The sequence below is a fragment of the Sebastes umbrosus genome, chromosome 17, assembly GCF_015220745.1.
Source record: "Sebastes umbrosus isolate fSebUmb1 chromosome 17, fSebUmb1.pri, whole genome shotgun sequence".
Classification (NCBI taxonomy): domain Eukaryota; kingdom Metazoa; phylum Chordata; class Actinopteri; order Perciformes; family Sebastidae; genus Sebastes; species Sebastes umbrosus.
Genome location: NC_051285.1, coordinates 11286739 through 11309204, shown reverse-complemented (window position 1 = coordinate 11309204; position 22466 = coordinate 11286739). Strand labels below are relative to the sequence as shown.

The window sequence follows — 22466 nt, the reverse complement described above, 5'->3', positions numbered from 1 at the left end:
CACTTGTTGTTGACATGTATCCCCCGTCTTTTTCTATTTTGTATAAGGGTACTGGGTGTTTTGCGTCTTGTGTGTATGTTTATTGTAAAAAAAGTCACAAAAAAAAATACCTGTACATGTTTTTTTCAATTTAACAGTTATATTATTTTGACATGTTGTGTAGAGGGTGTTGTAGTTTTGCTCTAAGTCAAGGGGAGGATCCAAAGAACACTAAAACTAATTAATTAATTAAGCTGGGAACGGCCTTGCATTTTTATAAATTGAAACATAATCCGATCTCACCATACCTGTCATCTTCATATCATCCCTTTCTTACCAGTCCACAAGTAAAAACTATTTAACTGTTTAAAATGTGGTAAAATCTCTATGAACAAGTTGTAAGATGTATGCAAAGAAAATCACCCTCCAAGATTTATACTCAAGAGTTTTCAACCTCATCATGTTCTTTTTCCATTTCATTGTTAAATTAGGTCATCTGCCAATCTGCAGCCATTCATCCAGCTCCCATGACTCTCTCTGATCCGCCTCAGCGTGACGCATTAATCACAAACTGGAAGGTGAGTTTTTTTGTTTTTTTTTTCACTGATTCTATTTCTCCTCTTTTAAAACGGAAAAGACACATGTAGACATGAAACAGCAGGCAGCAGGAAATTTAATCGGTGGACAGAATTAACAAGGAAGTTCCTCGTCACCCATAGTGGAACTGCAATGATAACATGTATTAATACACCTCACAATAATATTGATAGAAAGAATAAACCGGCTGAAAATAAGCGCAGAATAAAGCCTTATTTCAGATCAATAAACCAGATGCTGATTACGCCTTTTAAACAATGAAATATTGTTCATATAATGAACCTCTTGTCACAGTGCTTAGATATGGTTATTTACCTAACTTAACATTCCCAATAGCTGATTTGACAACACGCAGCCAAAGTGTAGGCATGAAGATGTAACTAAGACAGTAGAGTTAAAACAAGTAATCATGAAACAATCCTGTCTAAGAGCTTGTTCAGAGCATTAAACTCAGGGGGAAAGTATATATTGACTGGAATGAAATGTCAACTGTCTTTTTCATGGTGCTACATGTTGCTCGACTTTGGGAGGTTATCATCAAAATCACATCTCCGCTAGCAAAAGAAGACATTAATCAAAGCAGAAAAATTACCCTCATTTTTAAACTCAATTTAAAAGACATTCAGAAAACATAATAATCCATTGTAAAAAAAAAAAAAAGAATCTAGCTATGACAAAAAGGATATATGGAAACATTGTTTTTTTTCTTTCTCACTGATTACTGAATCAAAATAATGTACATACTGTATGTGGAATGACTGAATAAAGACACAACATCAAACAATTTTATACATTGGATCTCTTAGTTTTGTCCAGGAACAATAGTTGTGTTTTCCCTACACCGTTGATACTTATCAGTTCTGACATTTCCACCAGCTTTATAATGACGTGATGTCGAAATAAATGTACATGGGGCAGGTGCAGCAGTCTGTATTGTCTTTGCAATAAGAGAGAGAAAGAGACAGATATGAGAAATAATATATATATATATATATATATATATATATATAGAGGCGAAGTCCCGCCGCTTCCGGTGGACCACCCCGGGATCTTATTACGGAAAAAATATGAACGGTATCCAATGGTGAGAGAAAAATCTTTTTTTGATCCAGTTTGAATTGCGCCATGAATCACACATACGATGTTTGTCTATTTAAAAAATAATTTTGCAAGTTAAGGAAGTCACATATTGTCATAAAACTGAAATATAATACTGTGAAAATGTTTAATAAGAAAGACTAAACACGAGAGGGGGGCGAGAGATGTAGTTCACTGAGCGGTTTCACACAAAACTAAATGATACTACAACAAATTGCGACTTTCATGACTTGCAAAATCATCTTTTAAATTGACAAACATAATGTGCGATTCACGCCACAAGGATAAAAAAAACTATTTGTCTCTCTCTGTTGACTACCGTACATATTTTTTCCGAAACGAGGTCCCACGGGGTCCACCGGAAGGGGGCGGGACTTCGCCTCTCTATGAGACATATTCAAGCTTCAAATGGATTTGGTCAACGCTGTGAATCTCAGAAATCTACAGATGCACTGACTAATATAATGGCACAATATTATAATACTATTCACAGAAAAACATCACATTTATCCACGTCTGAGGAATTTAAGATCTGAATCAACAGGCTGAACAATATGATGATCAGAGGCATGTAAAAAAACAATCATCAGCGACACTGAGACGCGTACATTGCAAAGAAAGCGTGCAAGTTTGCCATGCAGCCGATGATTAGTGCGGTTTTATAATGACAATGTATCAAGATTAGTTTGATAAGTATTTGATCTTATCAGGGTGATGTACAATACTTATTCCCAGGAAACAATAGTTCACATAACTCAAAACACTGAGTGGTGGCCTGATACTGGTGGACTGAGAAACTTCTGCAAGCCAGTTCCAGAGAAACAGCTGATTGACTCTGGTACACTCATTACCAATTTAAAAAAACTGCAAATTCGATTTTTTACATTCATTTTTCTCTACATGTTAACAGATAATGCAAAACTGGCGTGCAGAATGCCCTTCCCTCTGCAGCGCACCATGATCACACCAACATTTTGGGGGAATAACTGGTTGTTTTATGTGACATATTATGGTACATTTACAAGGTAAAGTGACAGTCAGATCTCTGTGATAGTTTATATATATATGGCATTAGCATTGTTCTGCTCAAGTGTTTGTGAACTATCGCCTTTGGTCTTTACAGTGCCCATGCAGCCACCTTCAACTTCCAGAAAGCTCTTAGAGACGGGATCAAATAAAGCAAACTTACTTCATTCATACCTAAAAAAACAACAACAAAAAAACAAAGAGAACAAAAATAGGATCAGAACTCTCATTTACAGTACATTTAGACATTATTCTACACATTATATACAATAAATGAATATATGACGATCTTCAGGGAAAGACTGAATGTATCAAACAGGATTTTTATACCTGAAAATTTTGATTAAATGCCTAATACTGAGGGATGGTATGCTTAGAAAACAAACGCAGAGGGGAGATTGTTTGAAACATTATCAACATGTCCTGATGTATAGTAGAAGAAAATACTCTAACTCTAAGATAAAGTGAATATGACTTTACAATAGTATACACAGGAAGAGAGAGAGAGATAAGAGACAGAAAGAGAGATTGAGAGAAGAAAAAAGGCAAGAGAGAGTCCACCCCAGAGTTTAACCCCCACCTCCCACAGTAACCCTGAGTGTCGTACTTTTCCAGGAATGTAGTTACGGTCAATGCTTTCATCTTGCAGAAACATGTGAAGACAGCGCTCGTTCTGGGCCAGGGGATGACCTGCAATTCTACAGAAACACACAAGACGGACAACAGACAAAAATGCACTCGTTTTAAAATGCTTTTCATTGAGTCTGGCGAGATGCAGTTGTGGATTAGTTAGTTGACGCACAGACACAGATTAGGTTAAGCCTTGTGTTGGGCTAGACCTGTTTGGCAAGAACTGACTGACTCTACTGAATATGTGAAAGTTTAGGCCAACACATTTTTGTGGCAAGAAACCTTGCAGTAAAACACAATAACAGCTTTGAGACGAGCTTTACAAGATTTGATCATCCCTCAAAATCAATTCTTGTAGCTCTTTTTTTTGTCAGCGAGTCACATTAACACATTTATATTTATGTGACAAATGTGGTTTGCTTCATTTACATCTAAAAACACAAAGTATGTATCTTAAAGGAACAGTGTGTAACATTTCGGGGATAGTGTTATTTATTATGGTAAGGATGGCCTCTGAGCGAGGAGAACCATGTTACCACAGTTTCGCACTCTACGGCTCACGTTACCGCAGTCTTGGAAAGTCTGCAACCACACCACTAGATGTCGCCTAATTCTACACACTGTACCTTTAATTTAGGGGCTGAACTGACTGACCTGTTGATGAACTGCTCCAGGCCCGATCGCCGCTCCTCGATGAAGGACTCCTCAAAAAGGCCCTCGTCCCCGCGGAATGGCAACTGTCTCTTCAGGGCTTTGCCCGGCAGAGATGGTACTACAATCTGAAGGTGTCGGGGGTCAGCACAAAAAACAGGAAAGATGACAAATGTGCAACCAAAATCTGAAATCCAAAGTCCACACTCGCTGTGCTGTAAAGTCAAAACTGCAGACGGTTACATCGATATATATGAGCTCCAGCCAAATAATACACTTTTTTAAGAATGCCAGCGCAGAGGCATGTAAACTAATTTAACACATTTAATAAGGACACAACAAAACTTATATTTCCATTCACTATATCAACACAGAAGACAAAATCTACAGTGTAATCCTACTATGAAGGGAGTATATTTCCCCACCTGTAACACCAACATTGTCACTCATCAGATCGTCGTAACTGCAATACTTATGATTAGCATGAAACATAACATTATTGTTCACTCACCTTACTGTCTCTTTCCAGCTCATTCTTTAACCACTCAAAGTCACTGTATCTTCTTCTCACACAGGAATCCTTCAGTTTGAAAATGGGAAGGTTTGTCTACACAGAGAAGCAAAATAAGAAGACAAAAAACAGCTGTCAATTTTATACTGAATTCAATCATCTGGACAAGGTTGCTGTTGGAAAGTGAGAACAAGTCCTGCTGAACAGTTTGCAACTACCATGACGGAGTGCTGGAACCATGTTGGGTGTACCTTGAGAGACAAAGGTGGGACAAAAACAAATCTCTTACCGCCATAACTAAATTGATGGCATCGCTAGTTTGAGCTGACAATGCAGTTCTTTTTCTAAAGTTAACCTCTACAGTTGTATCTGGTGCTGCAACATATGTTTATTTTCATTATAGATTATTTTATGGGCAATTGATTCATCTTTTAGATTACTGAATGCAAGCAAATAGTGAGAAAAGACAAATTCCCAGAGCCTGACGTTGTCTTCAAATTGCTTTTTATGTCCTACCAACAATCCAAAACACACAGATAATCAATTTACAATGATTTAAAGAAATATAAAAAAATTACAAATACTCCAATTGGAGAAGCATATGGTTATCAATTATCAAAATTAATTTTGTCAATCAATTTATGGAATAATAGTTTTAACACTAGTTTTATCTGGCCAGAAGTAATTTAAGGAGACGTCTAATCAGTTGGAAATCCAATGAATGGCTTATGCATAAAAAGTTTATATGAGTTTATTTGAAATACAATTAAAGATAACAAGCAAACCTGTTTCAAAAAACGCTGGGAAGTTTGCAGTTTGATTAAAAAGGCAGATTTTGTGCAATTGACATTAATTGCTCTGAGTAATTCATCCATTTACAGTAAGTATCTCGCAATGCTTCAGTGGTTCTAGCATAGGTGATCTTTTTGCATGACTTCCCCATGATTCACTGCTGAAGACAGTCTGTAGACAGTGAGTGGGATGTAATGACACAATGCTTTGTCAGTGAAGGAAGGCGTCTTTGAACTAGAAGCATCTGGTTTGTGTAGGTTTGACTGTAATTGTGAGACAGCACTAAAGTATTTGGATTTGCAAGTTAATTAGTTAAATCCACCCCTGAACCAAGAAATGATCACACAAAATAATACACCTGCATGAGTCTATGAATGTCAGATCAATGAATGAATATAGAGCATTACAAATAAATAATAAAAATAAATAATACATACAAAAATTATATATTATAATACAAAATAAATATAATAACAATAATAAAATAAATAAATAATTTATTTTAAATATGTACTTATTTAAATGTATTATTGTATTTATTTAACAATGAATAAATACAAATACTATATTAATAATAATAAATAAATATATAAAAATAATTTAAAATGCTTTATAAAATAAAGCATTATAAATAAATGAATAAATCATTTATAAAATAAATAAATAATGAATGTCAAAAGCCATTGCAGTGGTGAAAACAGTCACTTGTTTACATTACGATGGATGGGGCAAACTCTCCTATAAGAGGAAAGCCACCAAAATGTGATTTTGTAGACAAGACAAGACTTGTAAGTTACTATTACGAAATTGAAATGTTAGCATCAGCTTCCTGAAAGTGTTTCCTTTAAACTTGGTGTCAGCAATTTTCTGTAACTCACTCTTACATGATCAACTGTCTGTCTAATAGAGGAGGAAGTTGAACTTTCTAACGTTACTCCTCTCACTACTAGTTACTACTAGTGTTGTTATTCACATTCTTATGATTTAATAAGGATAATAATAATAATAATAATTCAGTCTTTTCTCCCGTTTCCCATGAAACCACCCACATGTCCAGCATTCCTGCAGCTGGCTAGGTTAAGTAGCATTTTTCTACAAGTCAAGAACAGTTATCATTACTTCTCTCTACCGAAGAACAGTAGAAACTTTACGTTTAATAACGTTGTCGACGACAAAACATACCTGACATCTAGATAAGCAGACAGTATTAAAATGAGTCCTGGGTATGTTCAGGAAACCTCTAGTTACATCCCAGCCTTTGCTAGCAGCCTGGCTTTTGACATTTGACATTCATTATTTATTCTTTTATTTCTTTATGAATGATTTATTCATTTATTTATAATGCTTTATTTTATAAAGCATTTTTTTTTATTTGTGTTATTATTAATGTTATTTATATTTATTCATTTTTAAATAAATACAATAATAAATTAAAATAAGTACATATTTTAAATAAATTATAATTTATATATTTATTTTATTATTGTTATCATGCATAATTGTTATTATATATATATTATTATATATATATATATTTATAATGGCTAGCAGCCTCTTGCTAGCAGGCCGCTGACAAATCCCCGGTGCTTGATTTTTACTGGAGCCGCATCTTGACGGTACTCCAGGCGGCATACTGTGAACGTCAACAGCCGCCGTTGCCAGTTAGCGGCCAAGGCCTATGGAAAGGAGGTTACAACACGCGTCATATCTCCGGGGGTATTGCACATGCGCAGTAGAATCTAGCCTTCAATCATCGTAATTGAGCCGCGGCTTCAGTTACACTGCGCATGCGCTGTACTCCAATACCCAAGACGCCGTGTCCTAACCTCCTTCCATAGGCCTTGTTAGCAACACTGTGTAATTACCAGTTAGCTTAGCAACTAAAAAGCTAGGTGTGTTTTTTATGGGCTTGTAATTGGGAACAACCTACCCGCATGCGAACTTCGTAATTAGTGTACCGGTTCCGTCCGACTCCAACGATTTGTGGGTCATAAACGTCTATTTCCAGAAAGTTGCTGGGGGGCCCGTAAGCATCCGTCAGGTCCTGGGGCCTGGAGTTCAACCGGCGAGTGTCGGCCACCGCAGGGTCTGTCATGTTGTTGTGTTGGGTTGTGACGACCAAACAGGCGAATCAAACCAACAGTTTAAAGCTTTACAAGCTCATCTGAAGACATCAATTGATTGCGGATAGATAGCTGATGGGTTCAGCTAGGGAAGTAGCTGATCACTCTTCTTCTTCTTCTCTTCTTGTTGCGGGGGCCAGCCGCCCTGCGCCCTACCCTGCTACTATCTGACAAAATGCGTTGACTCAGTTCCGTACTGTGAGTCTGTAGGAGACCCTGCACTCCCTCTAATGGACACTCAGATAACTGGACAGGAGGGCTCCTTCAACCAGGTAGGCTGCTGCCCCTAATAGCAATATTAGTGTGCAATTAATGTCCCTGAACTTTAGACGTGATTAGACATATATTTATTAATGAAAAACAGGTAATGACAGATAGGCACTAAACAATAAAATACAAGTAGGTTACAAAAAATGTCCAACTACATTGGAAAAAGTACATTCAAAGAAAGACTACTAAAATAGGTAACATTCGCAATTAAGAAGAAGAAGAAAGGTACTGGATTAATTCCAGAGGGGAAATACAATTTGTTTTACTCTGTTATATTTTACATACTACATAGTACACACAGGCCCGAAATACACACATATTCACAAACAGGACCTACATGCATTAATGGACAGATATCCGAGTGAAGGGCCTGCCCCTGAGCAGTTGGGGGTTTGGTGCCTTGCTCAAGGGCACCTCAGCATTGCCCAAGAGGCAAACTGGCATCTCTCTGGAGCACAGCAGTTGGTGAATAAAAAATAAAAACAACAACAATAAAATAAACATATAAATAAGTCTCAATTTTGATTCATTAATTTTATATATATTTTTCGTGATGGTCAAACGCCGCGTAGGGAGGACGTTGGGGGTGGATGGGTGGATCAAAAAACACTGTACTTGTGCCCCAGGAGACCGTTGTTTGTGTCCCATGTGAAACCACAAGTCAAAGTTGATTTATTTGTCACGTAACGTCCGTAATTAAGTTGCACCATTTCCGGTGTTACCTTAACCCAAACCGCGATCTTTTCCTAAACCTAACTAAGTAGTTTTGTTGCCTAACTCTAACCAAGTAGATCTTTTCCTAAACTTAACTGAGTAGTTATGTTTAAGTAGTAGGAGCGGAAATTGACACGTGCTCCACGTGGTGCTGGACATTTGTTGGAACACGTTGCTGAAAGTCGTGCTGAGCATCAGGAAGAAAAAGGGAAATTCATGTCTATATACACGAATAATGCCTAAACCTACCTAAGTGGTTTTGTTGCCTAAATCTAACCAAGTTGATCTTTTCCTAAACCAAATGAAGTAGTTCTGTTGCCTAAATCTAACCAAGCCAATCTTTTCCTAAACCTAACTAAGTAGTTAGGTACTAGTATTTCCTGTTAAACCTAACTAAGTAGTTAGGTTTAAGTAGTAGGAGCAGAAATTGACACGTGCTCCACGTATTGCTGGACATTCGTAGGAACATGTTGTTGAAAGTCATGCCGAGCATCAGGAAGAAAAAGGGAAATTCGTGTCTATGTACACGAATCATGCCTAAATCTAACTAAGTGGTTTTGTTGCCTAAATCTAACCAAGTCGATCTTTTCATAAACCTAACCAAGTGGTTTTGTTGCCTAAACCTAACTAAGTAGTTTTGTTGTCTAAACCTATTTCAAAGTGTTGTCCCTGTTAGCCACTTAGACACAAAAACATGGGAAAATAGGATCCAGGTAGAAAAATACCAAAGTTATCTTTTAATCCACTGCTTCTAAGCGCCTCAAACAGATATCTGTTTTCTTCTCATAAGGGGAGCCAAACATAATTTATCTATTTTCTGATCTTTGCAGTTACGCAGGAGATCTGGATTGTAAAGTTTAGGGCGACCCATCCCTGACTGAGACGCCTCCTAAACCAAAACCTGCTGCTCCTCCTCAGATGAGACCGTGGAGGTGGAAGAGGAGCAGGGGGTAGACCGGTCCGGTTCGTTCACAGGGATGGAGACGGAGACGGAGCAGTCGGTTTGGTCGGTGGTGACAGAGCAGGTGGAGGAGCAGCTGGAGCTCTCGGCGTCGAACTCGGAGACGTGGCAGTACTCACGGACAGCACAGGGACGCTCATTGTAAGCAAAACTCTCTTTCATGCCTTTGGGGAACTGAAACCAATCCTTTAAAAAAGAATAAAACATGTATGACTTGTTTCACTGTCACCTCACATGATGGTACATTTCTGTCTTGTATTTCTTTCTTTTGTGTGACGGCGGCGCAGAGCTCTGGATGCTACTAACCTCGACGTTGTGAAGGTACGATGATGGCTTGGGAACCACAGGGATGATCATGATTCTGATTCTGTATGGGAGGTAGGAAGATTTTCACTCAGGTGATCATCAACAGCTCATCTACATTACGTTTGTTCCCTGTAGATCTTCAGCACCGTAGTTGAGCGAGGTTACAGGGATATTCTACTTTTTTGGATGCAGTAAAAAGATACTGTTCCATTAATACAAAAATGTTTCTTGTTTCTTTCTATTTGACATGTTTCTTACATGTCAAATAATTGAAAGCAGAAAGAGTTTTATTCCCATCATCACTTACATTTACTGCTGCTTTAAATAATTAACATTTTTACAGCTTAATACTAACTATTGATAACAGTTTTATGAGGTAAATATTGTTGATACTAACAAAAAATAATGGGAAACTGAGGAAATAAGTACATATTTGAGCTGCACAACTTTGAAAAAATATCTCATTTGTGATTATTTTGACTGATATTGCAATTGCGATATGATTTGCGATATTAAAGGGTATGATCATTTTTACATTATTATTCACATTTTAATTGAAAAACATAATAAAATGATTATGGTGTGATTTTTGTGGGGATCTGTACCAAAAAAATATGTTTTCTTAAGTCTGTAGAATATGATGTGTAGGTCAGAACATCTCTGCAACACCACAATATTTAATTTAAAATGGTATTTTGACACACATTTCACCTTTAAAAAATATTGCAATTTCTTCCTCATCCTGCGATTTGAAAATTGCAGTAGGCCATATCGCAATTTCGATAAAATGTTGATTAATTGTGCAGCCCTACATATTGCTAATACTCTACGTCTACACTATAACCCTATAACTACGATCATTTACACATGACCCACCTCTCATGGTGCAGCAACAGCATGACCAGTAGGATGAGGACCAAAGCAGCCACCACCGACACCACTGGGGTCCACGCAGACATTGAAGTGGTCATCTGATGAATGACTGTGAGGGAGAGAGATGCAGATTATAAATGTTTAATAATCTGGTACCTTTCACCTGGTCAAAGTTTTGGAGAAATTCCCTCACAAAAAAGTAGTATACTTCAAGTTTATTTTATGAAGTATATTTTCCCCAAGTGTACTTTATGTAGTAAGTATACTAATATCAATGTACTAGTACTTCTTGGAACTAAATTGGCCCACTTTTTAGTTTATACTTTCAAGTATGCTTTAAGTGTAAGAATAGTATACTTTGAGTACACAACTAGTTCACATCTAAGTTTTACATTTTACAGCAACTATACTATAAGTATACTGATACTTTACTAGTTTAATACTTGTAGCCCACTTTATAGTTTATGAAAGTATACTTTCTTATCCTATACTTAGCCAATGATTTATGTATAACATAAAGAGACTTGCTCCTTTTGCTATTTGACCTGATGTTTTGTGATGGTAAAGAAAATAAATAAAATGTGTTTTTCTCGCATGCCTCCACGGTGAACGGAGAATCCAAAAACATAGAACGTTCTTGATGAATTGAATTAAATACTCTCTTATTTTAGGTTTAAAGGAAGTATACTAATAGCACACTTGAATAAACTTCTTTGTGGAAAGGGTAGCCCACATACTGGCTCTGTGCCTGAGACTTGTTATGTTTCGGGTTTCTATTGGTTGCAAGTAGAAGTCAGTTACTACTTCATTCTGTCAGGACAAGCTCCTGTGAGATACTCTGTATAGACCCTTTTCAGAGCCGAATTTGTACATTTTTACCTGTGCTGTTGTTGGATCCCCAGAACACAGGCTTACTCCAGTTACTCCAGAATGAAGACTTTCCACAGTTATCCCCAATTCTGCTCCTCACCTGCAGCTCATACAGGGAACTGCGGGAGGGGAGGTTGATGCAGTATCTCTGCACCCCGCTGCTGACTTGAGCAGGCTGTGGACAGTAAGATGGAGTTGAGAAGGGAGATGGGTGCGAACTGAAGACCAATAAAGACAACGAAACAAAGAATGAAGAAGACAGATAAGAGATTTTTTTTGTTCCTTCAAACTGCCTACCGCCCAATTCCTGTTGTTGACCCTGTAGCGAACTTCACTCTCCACACATTGATAAGAAATCTGGCTCCAGCTGAGCCACAGGTTGGAGTCGGATCCATTCTGGACGGTCACGTTGGTTGGTGGATTTAACTTGACTGGAGACGACACAGACCATTCAATGATACAGAATATACAATGTGATGACAAGGTAAGGGCAGCCAATGCTTTTTATTTCCTTCGTTTTATTTTTATGTTAAAATACTATCATGGTTTTTACGTTCCTGGAAAAAAATTATACATTTATGTTACAGTTGTGCTGCACCAAAACATCTCTCCCATCAAATAAAACTGTCTCTCCTTCATTAAAGCTGCAGTAGGCAGAATATGTTTGGCATCATTGGGCAAAAATTCCATAATAACCTTTCAGCATATTGTAATTCAAGTGTTCTGAGAGAAAACTAGACTTCTGCACCTCCTCATGGCTCTGTTTTCAGGCTTTAAAAAAATCTAGCCCGTGACGGAAGACTTTGGCCAATCACAGGTAATTTCAGAGAGAGAGCATTCCTATTGGCTGTTCATTAAACGGGAGGCAGCTGTCAAATACTCGTGAACTCTGATCAAACGGTCAAACTAGGCAGCGCTGCAGTACACTACAAGATGTTTCTGAAAACATTTGAGGCGAGAAATGAGCATCACAGTAACAGAATATTGATTCATATTTGATCAGCGCTGCCTAGTTTGACCGTTTGATCGGAGTTTGTGAATGATTGACAGCTGCTTCCCATTTAATAGTGACCGTTTTATAAAAATAACTTTTTTTAATCATGTTTGCTCCAATCTTGCCTACTGCTGCTTTAATTGGTTTACTGTTTTGAATGGTACCTTCGAGTGTTATGCTGAACCTCAGTAAATAAGCATACCTTTTGATCTAAGATCAAGCGTCCTCTGAGAACTCTGGTTGCCATGTTCCAGTTTGGTGTAAAATGAGCTGAACCTGTTGGTCACTTCGCCGTAGGGTTGGTTACATCCAATCGTAATGTTGTTCTCTGACAGATAGTTGGGGCACTCACTGACGTCGTGACGGTGGAACCTGTAAAGAAATCACTATTTAGTCATTCACACACAAAGCAAAGTATTCAGCCATAGCAACTGTAAATATGGTGATGTTTTTTTCTGTAACTTGCTATCAGATACCAGGGCCTTATCAAATTTCTAAGAATTACACAAGAGTTAGTGCTCTGAAGAGCCAAGTGATGTTAACTTGTAATCTTTAATGTCACCGATAGCAATTGACATGTTGGCTTAACACCAATCTAATAATATATAAATAGGGATAAAATAATAGGAAACTGGTTGAAATGGAAACAAACAACAACAACAACAAAAACTAAACTGGAGCAGTTGTCGTAGGCGAGGCACATCAGAGAAGTCATCAAATTATAATTTAGTTCCACTCTGACAACTGCAGACCATGATCGTGTATGGAAAGTGATTGCAGCCCAGATAAATGCACCAAAAGAAAAAAGTGGTACAAAATCCTATTAGATGTTCATATCACATGCAAAAACTATCCTATATTGAATTATCTTTCACGCAGTGGTGTATACTGCTTACTTTAAGACTAGATATCTGTACTTTTACTTAAGTGAGGCTTTCAGGTAGTTCATCCATCACTGCTTTCAGACATTTTACTCTTCGCAGTTTGATAAATTCAGATGACATTACAACATTTGTTTTAATTTTGTTAGGGTTACTGTCACTGATTACGAACCAGCCGTAGAAGGTGTAATTGACCTCTGGAGTCCCCTGCTTATTCCAGGAACAGTGAACATATTCCAGATTCACCACCAAACACTCCACATCTGTCAGAGACACAAGAGGGTTGAGACAGAATAGTTCCATGTTATACATAGACCTACGCAAACGGTAATAGCAGTCCACTCATACACACGCACACACACACACACACACACACAATGAGGAAATGGCAGCACAGTGACGTCAAAGGGAATTTTACAGAAAATGCACATAATCAAGGAAGTACGGCTTTACTATAAACTGAGAGTTTAATACAATTATGATAATACAGGTGGTTGATTATTTACAATATTAAGGCCTAATCATATTTCAAGGCAGTTGTGCCGTTCCCCCCTTTCTAATCTCGATTTTATTTTTAGGAAAGTTCTCAAAAATATGGTAAAAATCATTCCTACATATAAAGATTGATTTTTATTATGGATTATTAAGTAATACTATTATATATTATAAAAATGAATGAACAAGAAAAGCAGCTTCACATCATGATAGTCGTAAAACAATTTGATTAGATCTGCTGAAAGCCCTTAAACAAATTCAGTAACTGCCCGGACACATCCAAGTAGGCTTAAAACAGTTATTATTAATATCACAATTCACCTATAATTTTAAAATATTAAATGTTATTACCTGGTGGTTCTTTAGTAAACACATGTCCTGCCAGACAGAGAAGCAGAAGCAGCCTAGTCGGCATCGTGGCACATAGAAACAGGATGCTCTCAGTATCTGCGCAGGTCTACTTCTACATCTCAGTATCGATGTTTCATATCTGTTTGCTGCTTCTGACCCGACTGTCATGGGTTTTATTTCCTGTGGGCGGAAACTAAGTTATAGATCAAGATGACATGCCTGCACTTGTTGCTGTAATGCAAAATAACATACAAGATCATTTGTAAAACATTTGTTAAATTGAATATATGTAACCACAGACTACATTTATTCTGACTGATAGCCTTTTCAGCAGTTGTATAACAAGTTGGTTAATTTCCAAATAAACAGAGTTTAGTTTAGTAATGAACAAATTGGATTCCTTTATGCATTGCTGCATTAGCCATGTGCATTTGGTCTAAAAAACCATATCCTTTGCTGCCAAAATGCAAATGCACGCAGTGGCAGTTTGCCTTTTCATTGCCTTTCTGTTGCCAGGGCTTCCAAGTTGACTTCCTGTCAGCTACTGCATTAACAAGCGTTACCACAGGAAATACAAAGGGGCCCATTTAGAAGGTTTATATTGTCAAGTTCAAAAAGGTCTATAGAAAATGATCAATGCTTTGTGCAATCACAGAAAACAGACTCATACGTCTTACGACGAACATTCATAACTTGTGTAATTTTTAGTTAAAGGTGCAATTGATAACCTTGATAACATTCAGCCACTAGATGTCGCATTGTCTGAATCAAACCTACAGTAAAGTCTTTAAAATCTCATCTGAAGACATCAGTTGATTGCGATAGCTGATCGGTTCAGCTAGGGAAGTAGCTGACTTGTATATTTCTCTCTTCTTGCGGGGGCCAGCTGCCCTGCGCCCTACCCTTCTTGAATCTGAAAAATGAGTTGACTCAGTTCCGTACTAGGAGACTCTGCATTCCCTCTAATGGACACTGAGATAACTTGACAGGGCTCATTGAACCAGGTAGGCTGCCCTAATATCAATCCTTGCAGTTGTGCAATTAATGTCACTGAACTTTAGACGTGAATAGACATGTATTTATTAATGAAAAACAGGTCATGACAGATAGGTACTGGATGTAGGACACAAACACTAAAATCGAAGTAGGTTACAAATGCATTATCTGATGTTTGCAGTTATGCAGGAGATCTGGATGGCAAAGTTTAGGGCGACCCAATCCTGACTGAGACGCCTCCTAAACCAAAACCTGCTTCTCCTCCTCAGATGACACCGTGGAGGTGGAAGAGGAGCAGGGGGTAGACCGGTCCGGTTCGTTCACAGGGATGGAGACGGAGCAGTCGGTTTGTTCGGTAGTGACAGAGCAGGTGGAGGAGCAGCCGGAGCTCTCGGCGTCGAACTCGGGGACGTGGCAGTACTCACGGACAGGACATGGACACTCATTGTAAGCAAAATTCTCTTTCATGCCTTTGGGGAACTGAAACCAATCCTTTAAAAAAGAACAACACATGTATGACTTGTTTCACTGTCACCTCACATGATGGTACATTTCTGTCTTGTATTTCTTTCTTTTGTGTGACGGCGGCGCACAGCTCTGGATGCTACTAACCTCGACGTTGTGAAGGTCCGGTGATGGCTTGGGAACCACAGGATTGATAATGATTCTGATTCTATATGGGAGGTAGGAAGATTTTCACTCAGGTGATTAACAACAGCTCATCTACATTACGTTTGTTCCCTGTCGATCTTCAGCACCGTAGTTGAGCGAGGTTACAGGGACATTTTACTTTTTTGGAAGCAGTAAAAATATACTGTTCCATTAATACAAAAATGTTTCTTGTTTCTTTCTATTTAACATGTTTTTTTACATGTCAAATAATTGAAAGCATATTCAAATTGGGAGTTCTATTCCCATCATCACTTACATTTACTACTGCTTTAAATAATTAACATTTTTACAGCTTAATACTAACTACTGATAACAGTTTGATGAGGTAAATATTGTTGATACTAACAAAAAATAATGGGAAACTGAGGAAACAAGTACATATTTGGGCTGCACAAATAACTCACTGCGAATGTTTTGACTGATATTGCGATATGATTTGCGATATTAGAGGGTATGATCATTTTTACATTATTATTCACATTTTAATTGAAAAACATAATAAAATGATTATGGTGGGATTTTTGTGGGGATCTGTACCAAAAAAATATGTTTTCTTAAGTCTGTAGAATATGATGTGTAGGTAAGAAGAACATCTCTGCAACACCGCAATATTTAATTTAAAATGGTATTTAAACATTACATACACATTTCACCTTTAACAAATATTGCGATCTCCTGCTCATCCTGCGATTTGAAAATTGCAGTAGGCCATATCGCAATTTATATAAAATGTTGATTAATTGTGCAGCCCTACATATTGCTAATACTCTATGTCTACACTATAACCCTATAACTACCATCATTTACACATGACCCACCTCTCATGGTGCAGCAACAGCATGACCAGTAGGATGAGGACCAAAGCAGCCACCACCGACACCACTGGGGTCCACGCAGACATTGAAGTGGTCATCTGATGAGTGACTGTGAGGGAGAGAGATGCAGATTATAAATGTTTAATAATCTGGTACCTTTCACCTGGTCAAAGTTTTGGAAAAATTCCCTCACGAAAAAGTAGTATACTTTATTAAGTTAAGTTCAAGTATATTTTCCCCAAGTGTACTTTATGTAGTAAGTATACTAATATCAATGCACTAGTACTTCTTGGAACTAAATTGGCCCACTTTTTAGTTTATAAAAATATACTTTCAATATGCTTTAAGTGTAAGAATAGAATACTTTGAGTACACAACTAGTTCACATCTAAGTTTTATTTTGTACAGCAACTATACTATAGGTATACTGATACTTTACTAGTTTAATACTTGTAGCCCACTTTATAGTTTATGAAAGTACACTTTAAAGTATACTCTCAGTAAATTACTAGTTTAATAATTTTTACACTGCAAGTATACTTGTGTATACATGTAGCCCACTTTATAGTTTATGAAAGTATACTTTCTATCCTATAACTTACTTATACTTAGCCAATGATTTATGTATAAATCATCCACAGTGAACGGAGAATCCAAAAACATAGAAAATTCTTGATGAATTGAAGTAAATTCATATCAAAGCATCAGTTTACAAACTCTCACACACTTTAATAGGCTACTCTACCAAAAAGGAAGCACAACTACAAGCCAAGTATACCGATCACCGATCAACCGATCACCGTATATCTCGATCAAAAGATCAAGGACAAGTATAAGCCAAGTAAACTTAAGTATACTTTTGTCAAATATATCTCTGATGAGTACATAAAAAATTAACTGAAAGTATACTCTCTTATTTTAAGTTTAAAGGACGTATACTAATAGCACACTTGAACAAACTTCTTTTTGGTGAGGATAGCCCACATACTGGCTCTGTCTTCCAGGACAAGCACCTGTGAGATACTCTGTACAGTATAGACCCTTTTCACAGCAGACATTTTGCATTTTTACCTGTGCTGTTGTTGGATCCCCAGAACACAGGCTTACTCCAGTTACTCCAGAATGAAGACTTTCCATAGTTATCCCCAATTCTGCTCCTCACCTGCAGCTCATACAGGGAACTGCGGGAGGGGAGGTTGATGCAGTATCTCTGCACCCCGATGCTGACGTGAGCAGGCTGTGGACAGTAAGATGGAGTTGAGAAGGGAGATGGGTGCGAACTGAAGACAAAAAAAGACAACGAAACAAAGAATGAAGAAGACAGATGAGATAATTTTTTTGTTCCTTCAAACTGCCTACCGCCCAATTCCTGTTGTTGACCCTGTAGCGAACTTCACTCTCCACACAATGAGATTCAATCTGGCTCCAGCTGAGCCACAGGTTGGAGTCGGATCCATTCTGGACGGCCACGTTGGTTGGTGGATTTAACTTGACTGGAGACGACACAGACCATTCAATGATACAGAATATACAATGTGATGACAAGGTAAGGGCAGCCAATGCTTTTAATTTCCTTCGTTTTATTTTTATGTTAAAATACTATCATGGTTTTTACTTTCCCGGAAAAAAATTATACATTTATGTTACAGTTGTGCTGCACCAAAACATCTCTCCCATCAAATAAAACTGTCTCTCCTTCATTAAAGCTGCAGTAGGCAGAATATGTTTGGCATCATTGGGCAAAAATTCCATAATAACCTTTCAGCATCTTGTAATTCAAGTGTTCTGAGAGAAAACTAGACTTCTGCACCTCCTCATGGCTCTGTTTTCAGGCTTTAAAAAAATCTAGCCCGTGATGGGAGACTTTGGCCAATCACAGGTAATTTCAGAGAGAGAGGGTTCCTATTGGCTGTTCATTAAACGGGAGGCAGCTGTCAAATACTCGTGAACTCTGATCAAACGGTCAAACTAGGCAGCGCTGCAGTACACTACAAGATGTTTCTGAAAACATTTGAGGCGAGAAATGAGCATCACAGTAACAGAATATTGATTCATATTTGATCAGCGCTGCCTGGTTTGACCGTTTGATCGGAGTTTGTGAATGATTGACAGCTGCTTCCCATTTAATAGTGACCGTTTTATAAAAATAACTTTTTTTAATCATGTTTGCTCCAATCTTGCCTACTGCTGCTTTAATTGGTTTACTGTTTTGAATGATACCTTCGAGTGTTATGCTGAACCTCAGTAAATAAGCATACCTTTTGATGTAAGATCAAGCGTCCTCTGAGAACTCTGGTTGCCATGTTCCAGTTGGGTGTAAAATGAGCTGAACCTGTTGGTCACTTCGCCGTAGGGTTGGTTACATCCAATCGTAATGTTGTTCTCTGACAGATAGTTGGGGCACTCACTGACGTCGTGACGGTGGAACCTGTAAAGAAATCACTATTTAGTCATTCACACACAAAGCAAAGTATTCAGCCATAGCAACTGTAAATATGGTGATGTTTTTTTCTGTAACTTGCTATCAGATACCAGGGCCTTATCAAATTTCTAAGAATTACACAAGAGTTAGTGCTCTGAAGAGCCAAGTGATGTTAACTTGTAATCTTTAATGTCACCGATAGCAATTGACATGTTGGCTTAACACCAATCTAATAATATATAAATAGGGATACAATAATAGGAAACTGGTTGAAATGGAAACAAACAACAACAACAACAAAAACTAAACTGGAGCAGTTGTCGTAGGCGAGGCACATCAGAGAAGTCATCAAATTATAATTTAGTTCCACTCTGACAATTGCAGACCATGATCGTGTATGGAAAGTGATTGCAGCCCAGATAAATGCACCAAAAGAAAAAAGTGGTACAAAATCCAATCAGATGTTCATATCACATGCAAAAACTACCCTATATTGAATTATCTTTCATGCAGTGGTGTATACTGCCTACTTTAAGACTAGATATCTGTACTTTTATTCAAGTGAGGCCTTCAGGTACTTCATCCACCACTGCTTTTACGTAAGTCTGACATTTTACTCTTCAGAGTTTGATAAATTCCGATGACATTACAACATTTGTTTTAATTTTGTTAGGGTTACTGTCACTGATTACGAACCAGCCGTAGAAGGTGTAATTGACCTCTGGAGTCCCCTGCTTATTCCAGGAACAGTGAACATATTCCAGATTCACCACCAAACACTCCACATCTGTCAGAGACACAAGAGGGTTTAGACAGAATAGTTTCACGTTATGTCATGTCTATGTAGAGCGAGCGCGAGCGCGAGCAACAGGGCGCTGACTTTCGTTGACTTAACGGCCACGTGTGTCGCTGTTAAAAAGCAATTTCTGATTCTTACATAGAGTCCCTTTAACTTATACTATTACATTATATATATAAAAATGAATGAACAAGAAAAGCAGCTTCACGTCATGATAGTCGTAAAACAATTTGATTAGATCTGCTGAAAGTCCTTAAACAAATTCAGTAACTGCCCAGACACATCCAAGTAGGCTTAATATTATTAATTAATTAATTGAAATTATTAATATTAATTAATATTATTAATATCACAATTCACCTATAATTTTAACATTTTAAATGTTCTTACCTGGTGGTTCTTTAGTAAACACATGTCCTGTCAGACAGAGAAGCAGAAGTAGTCTAGTCTGCATCGTGGCACATAGAAACAGGATGCTCTCAGCATCTGCGCAGATCTACCTCTACATCCCAGTATTGATGTTTCACTTATTTATAGTTTGCTGCTTCTGACCCGACTGCCATGGGTGTTATTTCCTGTGGGCGGAATCTAGGTTAAAGATCAAGATGACATGCTTGCACTTGTTGATGTAATGCAAAATAACATACAAGATCATTTGTAAAACATTTGTTAAAGGGACTCTATGTAAGAATCCGAAATTGCTTGTTAACAGCGACACCTGTGGCCGTTAAGTCAACGACAGTCAGCGTCCTGTTGCTCGCGCTCGCGCTTGTGCTCGCTCTACATAGACATGAACGAGCATCGCGCAAAACAGTGCGGCGACACACGTCAACTAAAACCACAATATCACTCTATATTTCACCTGCTTGGCAGTAATGTTAGCTGACCAGACGAAGGTCTCTCCATGAATCACTACTGATCCTAGTGTTGGCTTTTCCAGCCTCTGCCTTCTGACCGTGGTCGGAGGGAACAGGGGAGACTCTGGAGTTTTGGTCGGAGACGATAACGTTTCTCGCTGCGGAGCCCAGTCACTTCACAAGACACGGGAAACCTCTGTTGGTCTGGAGGAGCTGCAGCATTTATTTCTGCACAAACGTCCACTGTACATTCACTAGATATTCTCAGAGCTAAACTAACTCTTCTGCAGTGTGTACTGTGCGCGCATGCACATGAGAGTGGAGCGAAAGAGCGAGAACAAGCGCGGTGTGTGAGTGAAGGCCGTACTTTTATTCGGCACCTTTCTAAAGGCTCTTTGGATATATTAGTTTTTTTTTTTTTTTCAATATTTGTCTATATGAAAATGTTGTCAATTAGACCTTTAATTTTTATATTTATTAAATATAATTGCCCAAGAGCTACACACAATGCACATTAGACACACAATAGACATTAAAGGAACTGTTCTGTGTAACTGCCAAAACATTATTTTCAGATATTTCTACCCTGCAGGTGCTAAATGTGCTTAATATGTGTAACATAGGACAATCTGGATTGTAAAGGTCTGGGATATCCACCCCTCTTTGAGATGCCTCCTATACAGAAACCTGCTGCTCCTCCTCAGAGGAGGTGACAGTGGAGGTGGAAGAGGGAGCCGGTAGACACTGAGGTGGAGGCATACATCTTAGTGAGATGGAGAGAGATGGCTATCTCAAAACCTGGGGGAGTGCATTAAATACAGCGTGATGACATGGAAGTAGGGCAGCAATTACTGGCATTAAACCAACATTATATAACTCTGATAGCATGCTGATAATAGTTTTAAATACTTGACAAATCTCCCTTTAAGGTACATTTTGAACAGTTAAATTAAATGTGATTAATTTGCGATTAATCATGATTAAATATTTTAATTGATTGACAGCCCTATTAAAGTTACAAGCATATTATGTAAATCAGTTACACCTAAAATCAATAGAACCTCTAACCAAATGTTTGAATTGCCCTGTCTATCAGAGTGTCAAGTTTCAGTCTACTCTGTAAATTCTTCCAGACAAGTGGGACAAAATATCTTGTCAAAATATTTTTTTTTATATTTTGACAAGCGTGTCATGTTAACGTTCTTTATGACAGAATCAAATCAAATGAAAACATGCACATTGAATTTAAGTATAGTTGGTTATATAGACAGTATAGCATGTGTAGCATCATGTCAGCCTTTTTAACAAGAGGAATTAAGAGCTAAAACATACTTTGTGCCTGACAGGGTCACATGATATCAGATCTTTGTGTGTGTGCTGTTCCAAAGTTGAGTTTTGTGGGTTTCCTGTCAGAGGAAACTGTTTCAGAAATAAAGATTGAGAAGATCTATCTGAAGAGTGAACAGCAACACACAGACACATTATTCATAAATCTTCTTTATTGAATAATTAAATACATACCTACAGTATTTATTTTAGTAACCTGTATTATATGCACTGCAATTCTGAGAGTAACAACACTTCCAAAATGTATGTAACTGTGCAGGAAGACTCCTGTTTTGTTGATTCAACTTATCTAACTTAACTTAATTTATATAGTGCTATATTTTGGGTGTATTATCAAAATCAACACAGGATGGTGATCTTAGTACGTTCACTTAAAATGCATGCAATTGCAAAATACATTATGCTGAAATTAAAACAAAATCATAACTACGTTGTT

At 37.7% G+C, this 22466-nt stretch overlaps 3 protein-coding genes and 1 long non-coding RNA gene across 4 annotated transcripts; 1 reads left to right on the top strand and 3 right to left on the bottom strand.

Annotated features, from left to right (window-relative positions):
• Positions 1-537: 537 nt before the first annotated feature.
• Positions 538-7649, bottom strand: snx12 (sorting nexin 12). The gene is made up of 6 exons (XM_037748771.1): positions 7215-7649; positions 4493-4588; positions 3985-4109; positions 3308-3398; positions 2864-2874; positions 538-1513 (listed from the first exon to the last, which is right to left on the bottom strand). The coding sequence occupies exons 1-5, from the start codon at positions 7377-7379 to the stop codon at positions 2869-2871; spliced, it is 483 nt and encodes a 160-aa protein (XP_037604699.1). The 5' UTR covers positions 7380-7649; the 3' UTR covers positions 538-1513; positions 2864-2868.
• Positions 7650-9044: 1395 nt separating this feature from the next.
• Positions 9045-14276, bottom strand: LOC119476271 (cytokine receptor common subunit gamma-like). Its single transcript, XM_037749644.1, has 8 exons — positions 14123-14276; positions 13449-13539; positions 12598-12767; positions 11699-11832; positions 11411-11576; positions 10535-10640; positions 9659-9719; positions 9045-9538 (listed from the first exon to the last, which is right to left on the bottom strand). The coding sequence occupies exons 1-8, from the start codon at positions 14184-14186 to the stop codon at positions 9281-9283; spliced, it is 1050 nt and encodes a 349-aa protein (XP_037605572.1). The 5' UTR covers positions 14187-14276; the 3' UTR covers positions 9045-9280.
• LOC119476273 lies at positions 9352-15510 on the top strand. Its single transcript, XR_005203983.1, has 4 exons — positions 9352-9493; positions 9640-9730; positions 11508-11885; positions 15388-15510. It is a non-coding gene; the product is annotated as an uncharacterized LOC119476273 (long non-coding RNA).
• On the bottom strand, positions 15185-20320 carry LOC119476272 (cytokine receptor common subunit gamma-like). The gene is made up of 8 exons (XM_037749645.1): positions 20217-20320; positions 19724-19814; positions 18864-19033; positions 17965-18098; positions 17677-17842; positions 16609-16714; positions 15731-15791; positions 15185-15610 (listed from the first exon to the last, which is right to left on the bottom strand). Exons 1-8 carry the CDS (start codon positions 20278-20280, stop codon positions 15359-15361), a joined length of 1044 nt encoding a protein of 347 aa, XP_037605573.1. The 5' UTR covers positions 20281-20320; the 3' UTR covers positions 15185-15358.
• Between the last annotated feature and the right edge of the window lie 2146 nt (positions 20321-22466).

Excerpts from the sequence above, each read along its gene's own strand:
- LOC119476272 (XM_037749645.1), bottom strand. The coding sequence starts at position 20,280 with ATGCAGACTAGACTACTTCTGCTTCTCTGTCTGACAGGACATGTGTTT. Across the intron at positions 18,099-18,863 it reads GCTTGATCTTACATCAAAAG|TCAAGTTAAATCCACCAACC; the intron begins GTATGCTTATTT and ends TGTCGTCTCCAG. Across the intron at positions 17,843-17,964 it reads TCAACAACAGGAATTGGGCG|CCTGCTCACGTCAGCATCGG; the intron begins GTAGGCAGTTTG and ends TACTGTCCACAG.
- snx12 (XM_037748771.1), bottom strand. The coding sequence starts at position 7,379 with ATGACAGACCCTGCGGTGGCCGACACTCGCCGGTTGAACTCCAGGCCC. Across the intron at positions 4,589-7,214 it reads ATTACGAAGTTCGCATGCGG|ACAAACCTTCCCATTTTCAA; the intron begins GTAGGTTGTTCC and ends TTCTCTGTGTAG. Across the intron at positions 3,399-3,984 it reads CTGGAGCAGTTCATCAACAG|AATTGCAGGTCATCCCCTGG; the intron begins GTCAGTCAGTTC and ends GTGTTTCTGTAG.
- LOC119476271 (XM_037749644.1), bottom strand. The coding sequence starts at position 14,186 with ATGCCGACTAGGCTGCTTCTGCTTCTCTGTCTGGCAGGACATGTGTTT. Across the intron at positions 11,577-11,698 it reads TCAACAACAGGAATTGGGCG|CCTGCTCAAGTCAGCAGCGG; the intron begins GTAGGCAGTTTG and ends TACTGTCCACAG. Across the intron at positions 9,539-9,658 it reads CGTACCTTCACAACGTCGAG|GATTGGTTTCAGTTCCCCAA; the intron begins GTTAGTAGCATC and ends TCTTTTTTAAAG.